The sequence below is a fragment of the Penaeus vannamei genome, chromosome 4 (assembly GCF_042767895.1).
Source record: "Penaeus vannamei isolate JL-2024 chromosome 4, ASM4276789v1, whole genome shotgun sequence".
Lineage (NCBI taxonomy): Eukaryota > Metazoa > Arthropoda > Malacostraca > Decapoda > Penaeidae > Penaeus > Penaeus vannamei.
Genome location: NC_091552.1, coordinates 48848077 through 48858713, shown reverse-complemented (window position 1 = coordinate 48858713; position 10637 = coordinate 48848077). Strand labels below are relative to the sequence as shown.

The following is a 10637-nucleotide window of genomic DNA, read 5'->3' as shown; positions in this document are numbered from 1 at the left end:
GTGTGTGTGTGTGTGTGTGTCTTTAGGTGTGTGTGTGTCTTTAGGTATGTGTGTGTGTGTGTGTGTCTTTAGGTGTGTGTGTGTCTTTAGGGGTGTGTGTGTGTCTTTAGGTGTGTGTGTGTGTGTGCGTGGGCCGCCATCCTTTCGAACAAGATATGCGCATGGTGGTAATACGCCTACTTGGAAAGGGCCGGTATATGGAGGGCACCACAGCACTGAATGTAACCATTATAACCGTCGTCAATGACCAGGGACGTATACACCGAAGACAAATTCGGAATATAACATCACTGGCCCTGGGGTGTTTTGTGGCCGTCATTTCACCTCATGTATGACTGCCATTTGTCATACTGTGCAAAGCCCGCCCATTACGCGTGGTGGTGACGTCCCCACCACAAGCTTTGCAAGCCACCACGTCCGGCAGGTCCTGAGGATGAGTGCGACTGTACAGGTATACATTATACCCAGGAAAGAAAAAATGATAGAGAGAGACAGAAATAGATAGAAAGAGATACAAATAGATAGAGAGATAGACAAAAAAACAAAACAAATAAAGGAAAGCCAAAACCAGGGAAGAAGAGAAAAAGAAAGAAAAGACAGATAGATAAAGATACAGACAGACTGTATGAAAAAAGAATGAATGAAAGATGCGAGAGAATGTGACAGACAGACCTTAAATGGATTAGATGGACGGTGTTCCATTCCCTAAATAAATAGATAAATAGATTGATAAATAAATAGATAAATGAATAAATAGATAGATAGATAATAAATGAATAAATAAATAAATAAAGAGAGGATAAACGAAAGAGGAAAAAGGAAAAGAAAGAATGAGAAAGAAAGGAAAAAAGACAGAGAAGCAGACAGACCGTAAATGAATCCTAATTGACGCGACGGAGGCCTGCTCCCTGAATAAATAATAAAGGAAAGAAAGAAATAGAGAGCGAAAGAAAGAAAAAAAGACAAAAATTGAAGAAAGACGGAAAGATAAAGCGAAAGAATGGAAAAAAGACAGAGAAGTAATCAGACCTTAAGTGGATCCTAATTAGCGCGACAGAGTTCCATTCGCCAACCGTCCGAATTGCTCAGACCAAAACAAACGGAGGAGAGAATTTGACATTCACAGTTTAGCGTCCAATTTACAGCCTATTTTCGACTTTCCCTCCAATTTTTAGACGTTTTCCTTTCAAATTTGTCTTCAATGGAATGCCGAAAGAGGTCCAAAACTCGGGCTTCTGCCTACGAGGGCTTCAAATCAGCCGAAAGGAGGGCACTGAAGCCTGCCAAGTAAGTATTGTGGTTCGTGTATATATAGAAAAGGCATGAATGAGAATGAATATCTTCATGATTACAAGAGATGTATTTAACTGATTTCAACTATATTTTCGTCAGACATACAGTTTTCTCCATGTATATCTACGAAGATATATTCGAAACCATTGAAATCCATCTCTTATATTCTGAAGATATTCATTCTCCTTCATACCTTTTCTACATTTGTCAATATGAATATGTTATTATCTTAAAAGGAACCATATACTTTGTACATAAAATTCGAAAACCTTAAAAGAGAAAAGAGATGATGATGATAATGTTTAGGCTATGTAGTGGTTCATAATGTTTTTTTTTGTGGTGTCATTAGATTATATTGGTTCAGTCTATCATAAGCAAAGGGATTATAGTTAATATATATAGTGGTCCACAATATATTTTTTTCTGTAGTGTCATTACACGGAAGATATTAATTGATAATATTATTGATGGGATTATAGTTATCTGTGTAATATACTTTTTAGATATGGAAATAGATTTCGGATTTTTTTTTGTGATTTCTCACCGCCCCCTTGTATCATATGTACAATTAATACCTATCCGGATAAATCATGACTGTGCAGAAGTACTACTTACTATTTAAGAAGAAGTGCTGCAATGAGAGACAAAAGGATCTTGTTTTCCTTCACGGCATTTACATGAATTGAGGAGAGCTGAAGAATGTTCTCTGAGGTGGACTTGTATTTTGTGATAATGGCAGTAGAAGAATGTATTTACATGTATCCAAGGAATAGCTTTATTAATGTGCATGTATGTGAAATATGTAAATACTGATAACAGCTGTTTCTCAGGAACTAATAGATGCCAAATAATTTCCCAAAGATTTATCATATATGTTCCTTCTTAAAGTGCCTGATTAGGTAGTTTCACATAACTCGGAAACCAAGTTCCTCACTTGTGGAGGCCTCTATACCTCTTCCGCTTCTGCAAAGGTTAATAAAACTCTTTCATATATATGCTGGCAAGATAGAGCTTGGAGGGAGTTCTTATTTGATGGAGATGTACTTGCTTTGCTGGAGTGCAGAAGGTGCAGAGGCCATGGCATTTGCCACAGGCGTGTATTTGAAAAGCAATTGTAGCCTTACCTAGAGTTTATGCAGATTATTGGTGATATATAATGGTTGTTTTTTCATGTGTTCTTTGTGGCTAGTATTTTTTTTTTTCTTTTTTTTTTTAATCTCCAAATGATCCTCGTTTTAAGATTGAGGACTACCCTTGATTGGTCATTAACAGATTTTGATGTTGTTACTTACCCTTAAGAGCTGGAGTTTTAGGAAAGACTGCGACTTCCACTTGACAATTAAAAAATCTCTATTTTCAATCAAGGCACATGAATATTCCATGGTTGAACACCCGAAACACTTTTACTCCTTTTCTAATTTTCCCTTTTCCTATCAGTTTCCTAAACACCTGTTCCTTTCTGTCCTCCCCTGGCCTCCTTTGTCTTGCTCCTTTTCCCTCTTCCCCTCTAGACTCAAGTATTTTGAACAGCTTTTTCAGAATGATATTAGCAAACCATAGCATTTATATATATAAATATATATATATATTTTCCTAGAATTTCAGACAGTTCCATCTTCTGGTGGATGCTGGCTGTGGCTCGGTTGTATCTGGCAACTGTGCAGACAGGTTATATCCACCCTGATGAATTCCACCAGAGTGTACAGGTTATGGCTCGTAAGTATTATATTATTTGGGGTAGTTTAGGTGGGTGTGTCTGGATGGAAGTCTTTCTAATGGACTTTGCCATTTGCATTGTTGAAATAAGAAAGAAATATGAATCTGCATGCTTAGACACACACACTGGACACACAAATACACACACACGCACACGCACACGCACACACACACACACACACACACACACACACACACACACACACACACACACACACACACACACACACACACACACTCTTTTGTAGCTTTTGACCCTAGCCTCTCTCTCTCTCCGTAGGTGACGTGCTCGACATAGATGCACAGAAGCCGTGGGAATTCCACACTTCTACTCCCATCCGGTCAGTCGCCTTCTCTGCCATTGTGTCTCTGCCATACTTGGTCATCCGATATGTGACCATTATAGCATCATATTTTGAAGTTGAGATCCTGACTCCGCGCATATTGCTTGTAGCCCCTCGGATATACATGACTCTGCTGTCTTTTGTCGCAGATTTCTGTGTTTACAGGATAGCCAGGATGTGTTATATCCGGCCATGGCAATGTGTTGAAGTGTTTGCTAGTTCGTACATCATGCTTGTGTATGCTACAAGAACATTTTCCAACTCACTGGAGCTGATTCTCATTGCCATCTTGTACTGGAGAGTATGTGAGTCCATGGTGGAGAGTGGGAAAGTTATGAGGCAGGAGAATATTCTGAAGGACTTGTATGAGACAGCTGACTCCATGCAAGAAAAGGTGAAGTTGACGCGCATGAAGACCAAGCTCCCACCTTACAACTTTAGGGACAGTGCCATCATATCAGCAGTGGTGACCTTGGGCGTGTTCATTCGGCCAACATTCCTGGCCTTCTCCTTTGTTCCTGTGGCCTATTGGCTTCAGAGGGGTGTTGTAACAAAGGAGGTGGACTTCTCGTACTTCCACCTGCGTTGCATGAGCCTGCTGCCAGGTGTTGTGATAGTTTTCCTGACCTGCATGCTGGCTGACTCCTTCTACTATGGCTCCCTCACCTTCACGGAGCTCATCTTCTGGAATGTGACAAGCAACTCCTTCACAGTGACACCTATCAATTTTCTCATGTACAACATAAAGCAAGAGAATCTAGCCACTCACGGACTTCACCCACAATACCTCCACTTAGTTGTCAATCTACCTATTCTGCATGGTGTTCTTGGGGTCCTTGGTCTGTGGTCGGTTTCCAAGTATGCAGCCAACTTATGCCTCAACAAGATTTCAAAAAAGCCCAAGGTGTACAGTGTGGCCACAATGCTGCTTTTGAGCTTCATCTTCCCTGTTATGGCTCTCTCACTGATCCCACACCAAGAGCCGAGGTTTCTGTTGCCAACTCTGATTCCACTGGTCATCCTGCATGCTGATGACATCTTCCTTTACTCACCAAGCAGAAGGAGGCTCACCAAGCATTTTATCTTTGCCATGTGGCATGTGTGGAACATCTTCTGTGTCATTGTTTTTGGTTTCCTCCACCAAGGAGGTGTGACAAAGACCATGTTCAAGGTGCACGAGCACATATTGGAGCGGCCTGCACATACAAACATGCACATTGTCTTCTCTAATATGTATACTCCACCAACGTTCTTGCTCCTACGCCGTGTGAATGTCATTGCCAAAACTGAGGAAGGGCGCAAGTACAGGATTCCCAAATCAGTGTTCACTTACAATGCGGGTGGCTCTCGCACAGTGAATGACTTGCATGAGATTGCTGCAGAGGTCTATGGTGAAGCCATCACTAACTCTACCAATGAGGCAGATGTCTTGTTGTGCCTTCCTGCCAGCCTCACCCAGGAATTGTTCCGGTCAAAGCCTGAGAATGTGTCTCTAATTCGCTTGCAGAGGGTCCGAGGCCACCTCACTCTGGAGGATCCACCTGACCTTAGCCTTAAGAATGCCAACTTTACCCGCTCATGTGGCCAGCTCTGCCAGTTCCTTGACCGCCTTGACCAGTTCAGCATCGACATCATCCGCATGAAGTTTGACTCAGACTTTATGAAGCCCAAGAATCGGCTGTCAAAGGACCTGACTATGGATGTTGACACTCCTACATTTCCACTTGATGAAGAAGAAGTGTGCAAGGATAAGGAAGAAGAGGAGGAGGAGCAGGAGGAGGTGGGGAAAATGGAGGAGGAGGAAGATGAGGAGGCGGCGGCAGCAGCAGCAGCAGAGGACGAGAAGGAATTCCAGGAATTTGTGGAATTTGATGAAGAGGAGGATGAGTGGCCACTTTGAGAATAGGTTCAGTGATGTAGAAAGACATTATTTTAGACACTGTTAAGCAAAACAAGTCGATTTTAGAGATTCCTCTGCAAAATTCAAAATCATTCATTCCAACTCCTCTGTTATTGTTTTGAGTAATGATTTTTATCAAATGCAATCCAGAATTCAGTATACATATTAAAGTTTAAATGCTATGTACCAAAGAAAGCTGTATGAAATCATTATGCACAATACAGGCTTCACAAAATCCAAGTGAAATGAAATGATGGTTTCAGTAATGAAGAGTATCTAAATGGCTTTAACAGACACCAAAGATTTTAATGGTGACAATGACAGCACAACTTTAGCACAAATATCAACTATTTGTAACTTATAATAACAAAACTTACCACCTACTATGTAACTTGATGTTACTTAATAACATTTTTTCCTGCCAGTTATCTGTGCTCGTGTCAGTTATATGTATGTATGTCATTTATGTACCAACATCTACAGTGGTATTGTTAAGGACTCAGAAAGTGAAGTTCTTTTCAACTAAGTGATCTTAGATATTAAAGCTTCTTTTGACATAATCTTTTTTTAAATATTTCTTGTCATTTTCCTAGATAATGGAAGATGACCGCTTTTGTAAGTATTTTGCAATTTTAACAAATATATAGATATTCAGTTTGTTATTAAAACTTGCATAATGGTTTGCTTGATAGGGTTAAGTGCAAAGATTGCATGTCTCATTTCCAAATATTCCACGTTATCATTTTTTTTTTCTAGAAGGATAAAGTATTGTGTGAGACAATTCACATGTTATCTCCTACTATGTGAGGGAGCTCAGACTTTGCAGTGATATATTTTAATATGGATATCACATCTATAGTTATATCATCTTTGAGTGCCAGTTTTGATAAAGTCTAGTCAGTATTTGATTATGGTTGCACAAGTTGATGATTATGGTCTGTACTTCAGAAGTTCAGATATTTTTAAGCTCAGTAAATGTATGTTGCGCATGGATTTGTGATGGTCCGACAGTGTGTTTTTTCTATCAGAATACACTTTTAAATGTAAATTTTCGTATATTCCCAAATGCCAATGCAATTATGGCATTCCTGTGTGGATGTGGAGAACCTACGAGGACAGATCATACCTCTTTCTCCATTGGTCGCAGAAGTTCTTGAGATTTACTTTTCATGGCTATGTGCAAAAAATGTGGAGGTTACACTTTATTAGAATTATTTAAAATTGTATTAGTTAATAGATTGACAGAAATCCTTCCTTTCATTTAACTCCTGTAAGTGAGTGAGTGAGTGAGTGAGTGAGTGAGTGAGTGAGTGAGTGAGTGAGTGCATGAGTGAGTGAGTGAGTTGAGTGAGTGAGTGAGTGAGTGAGTGAGTGAGTGAGTGAGTGAGTGAGTGAGTGAGTGAGTGAGTGAGTGAGTGAGTGAGTGAGTGTGCGTGTGTGAGTGTGCGTGAGTGAGTGTGTGAGTGAGTGAGTGCATGAGTGCATGAGTGAGTGAGTGAGTGAGTGAGTGAGTGAGTGAGTGAGTGTGTGAGTGTGAGTGTGAGTGTGAGTGTGAGTGTGAGTGTGTGTGAGTGTGAGTGTGAGTGTGAGTGTGAGTGTGAGTGTGAGTGTGAGTGTGAGTGTGAGTGTGTGTGTGTGTGAGTGTGTGTGTGAGTGTGAGTGTGAGTGTGAGTGTGAGTGTGAGTGTGAGTGTGAGTGTGAGTGTGTGTGTGTGTGTGTGTGTGTGTGTGTGTGTGTGTATTTCTAGTCAAGCAGATAAGATTGTATCTTAAGTTACAGAAATGCAATAGGAATACACTATTATCCAAAGTGTCAAAGGCAAGGTTGTTATGTGATTATTGCATGTTGTTTCTTGTTTAGATTTAGAAGTAAACAAGTATTGATGTCTTACAATTTGGTTCATTTGTGTTAACAGAAACATACACAAATGCATATTCAGATGCACACACATGCACAATTACACATATACTATACTTTGCCATTAAACATTCTATTTCATTCATCCAAAAACATATGTAAAGATTACATTTTTTCCTAAAAAAAGAACATGCACAATTGCCATGTATTTTTTTGCATGAGGTAGACTTCTCCATTGTATGATCTGTTGCCATGTAATTTGTCCATTGGATATTCTCTAAGTTGAGGACTTATAGAAAGAAAGTAAATGCAGGAGAAAGATAAACAATTGGTACATTTCTTTTTCTCTTATCTTTTTTATGTGGATTATGTTGTCATGATGATAATTGTAATAATGCTGCTGATATTAAATTTTCCTTTATTATATTGTGTGTACAGATAATACATATAAGTTTGTAGTATTTGACAAGATCAAATACAGTTTGTTTATACATGTTTATAAAGGTATGTGCTTTTACATTGATTCATGCAAAGTTAGTGCTTCTACATTTTTCGTTAATATAAGTTGCATGATATGATACTCGTTTGTACCAACTGCATTCAGAAATATGTCACTTGTATTATTGACAATGAAGAATAAGGAATTTGTAAGTAAGTATATAATAAATGGATCTTAAGGCATGAATAACAGAAATCAGATATAATGGGTAATGATAATTTGTGATTTATTTTTCTTTTATTTAAAAAGTTATCACTAGAAAGTAGAGAATTAATTAACATGAAATGAAACATGAAAAATATTTATATACCATCATCTAAAGCATAACAAAGAGTAAATTTGAAATAGGTTTAGACATTACAGGGAGGAAAATATGATGTGATGTAAAATTGTCCAATGTAGTATTATGCGTTGTCTTGAAAAACCTACTTACATTAGTATTTTATTTTCTGTTAATGTCAGCTAAGTAATAGCTACCTTTCCTATATTATTTTATGTATACAGGGTGTCTGTGATATATTTGACAGTTAACAGAAAAAGGAAAGAAAACCCAATATCTCAGAAGAAATATAAATATTTTAGAACATCAAAAAACATCTACAGGTTTATGGCTGAGAGAATATTTAACTCACATTAGCCGCCCTTAGCTTTCACCACAGTGTCAAGCCACTCTGGAACCCGGCAAAGGAGTTTCTCACTGTGCCCCTGGAAAGATCTCAGCCATCAGTTCAGTCTTGGTGTTGTAAGTAGAGATGTCAGTGTCTTTCTGAACTGCAGTCCATACATAGTAGTCCTTGGAGGAAACTGGGAGGCCAGGTATTGGTGAATGGTGAATTATTAGAAATTTTATTGAAATTCTCTGACAACTCTTTCTGACTCTTTCCGGAGGTATGGCAAGGAGATGAATCCCAAATCTTGTGTTGTGCTTAAGGCCATGCAGTATCAATCCTCTGCCAAGGTCCTTCTCCGGCCTGGGGGCAGGGGGCAATGGGGTGAAATGTCAACCTTAGCGGAAGGAGAAACCCAAAGACTATTATAGTTAATAATTTGGAGACTTCATTGCATATGTCCATGTCACAACCATTACAGTGTTCAAAGAGCATTAAGTAGCAGTTATTAGGGTGTCCATATACTGATACCTGGTGTAGATTGATCATGATAAGGTTACTCTTCTAATATTCAGGTGGTTTCCAGTTCTCTGTGTAAGCTAACTTTTTCTCAACAATATATCTTTATGGTCTTTAATGCCATTGACTGTTCACCCATACATCAGCCTGACCTGAAAAGATACTTTAAATATCTTCAAATTTAGTCCAAACACCCTGTAATGATACTGAAGATATCTTACAAGCATCTAACTTATTGCTGTTTTTTTCAGTTGATAATGATAAGTAGAAGTAACCTTTTGATGTTTATAATATCCAACTGACTTTCATTCCATAATTTTTTTACTAAGAATTATATTTTTGGTGTTATAAATATCTAAAAATTCCAAAAAAAATCTCTTAGATCTCTGTACCCTTTGGCATCATGTGAAATCCTAAATATCAAAGCATTGTAACCCCCCTTCCCCAAACTGTACGCCATGCATCGTATACATAAGGATACATCTGGTAGTTTTTTTTTGTTGAAAATGCGATAATAGTGTAATGACTTTCTGTGGCATTTGGAGACTAACTGAAAACAATTTTGTTTGTACATGCCCAGGCAGAGTGGAAGAGGTCTTGCCACTCAACTTCTTTTTGATAATCTAATATTCTTGCTTGTTTGGCATTGCTTGTCAGCCTGCATCATGCCAAAATTTCCAAAGTATGAGAGGAATATGAGAGAGCAAGGCTTGCAAGAGAGACAAGAATAAAGAAAAGAGCGCTGTAGAGGGTCACCACGTCTGCCAGCGATGCTACCTCTGCTACTTCATCTCCTCCTCCTTATTTGCCCAGCCCTTCCTCATCTCCTGAACAAGGTTCTCCACAACCATCAACCTCCCATGTATTGGAAGAGCAATGGCAAGCATCAGTGTCCTCACCTACTGATACTGGTTTGCTTCTCCCTCCCAAGAAGCATGGTGCAAGTTTTCAGCCCAATAAGAGTTATGATCCCATGTACTTTCTTGGTCACTGCTACAGGAGTTGTTTACCAAGCTAAAGTGTCCCAGGAAAAGCTGCACTGTCATGGTCATCCTCACTTATTGTAATTGGAAAAGCTGAAGTCAGTGTCATCTGTAATAGCTGTCAGAAGATCCTGAGCCATGCCCCTCCAATCACCAAGCACACCAGTCCTCCACCTCAGCTGAATTTTCCACAACTTTGATCCTTATACTCTCCAATGCCTTTGTTCACCACATACATCAACCTGCTCCTGAACAAGAGAGACTTCAAATATCATCAGATTTAGCCCGAACACCCTGCAATGATAGTGAACAGACCTTAGAAACATCTGGTTCCCTGCTTAGGTTTCATGTTGATAATAACAAGTGCAAATAACTTTTCTATGAAACCGATATTGAACTTCATCTTCATTCCAATTTTTGTAGTGAAAATTAAATTTTTGAGTTTTCTTCAGCATCTTGGCTGTTACTGTGCCATTAAACTATCGGTTAAAAGGAAAGAAAATCATTGTATGAGTTAAGTATGTTTCATTATAAGCTTCCCTTGTTTCTCATAATACTATTCCATGCACTTTAGTTTCTTAAAGAATGGAAACTATACATTTGATTCTGATTTCATTCCACAAGTTCTTTTATTATTTTTAGCTTAAAATGTATGAATAGGTAATTAGTCTATTGCTATTTTGTTATATTTTGTAGGCTGCTAGTTTTTGCTTGATGTTTTGTCAATTTTTTTTAAAATCCTGTTTTTATTACAAAGATTTTTTTTTTTTTTTTTTTTTTAATGTACTTTTATTATTGACTTTATTATTATTGATATTGTTATTTACATGATTATCTTTACTTTAATTATTGTGATTAATAGTAATAATAATAATTTACTATTAAAATGATGAAAATATTAGTAAATAAAAGAATAAC

At 38.2% G+C, this 10637-nt stretch overlaps 1 protein-coding gene across 1 annotated transcript; it reads left to right on the top strand.

Moving 5' to 3' along the window:
• Window positions 1-1070: 1070 nt before the first annotated feature.
• On the top strand, window positions 1071-5810 carry PIG-Z (phosphatidylinositol glycan anchor biosynthesis class Z). The gene is made up of 3 exons (XM_070121165.1): window positions 1071-1287; window positions 2891-3009; window positions 3290-5810. The coding sequence occupies exons 1-3, from the start codon at window positions 1202-1204 to the stop codon at window positions 5251-5253; spliced, it is 2169 nt and encodes a 722-aa protein (XP_069977266.1). The 5' UTR covers window positions 1071-1201; the 3' UTR covers window positions 5254-5810.
• The last annotated feature ends 4827 nt before the right edge of the window (window positions 5811-10637 follow it).

What these genes read in the sequence shown, in the direction of transcription:
- PIG-Z (XM_070121165.1), top strand. Translation starts at nt 1,202, where the DNA reads ATGGAATGCCGAAAGAGGTCCAAAACTCGGGCTTCTGCCTACGAGGGC. An exon ending in AGGGCACTGAAGCCTGCCAA is followed by an intron (nt 1,288 to 2,890) that starts GTAAGTATTGTG and finishes ATATTTTCCTAG; the next exon opens with AATTTCAGACAGTTCCATCT. An exon ending in GAGTGTACAGGTTATGGCTC is followed by an intron (nt 3,010 to 3,289) that starts GTAAGTATTATA and finishes CTCTCTCCGTAG; the next exon opens with GTGACGTGCTCGACATAGAT.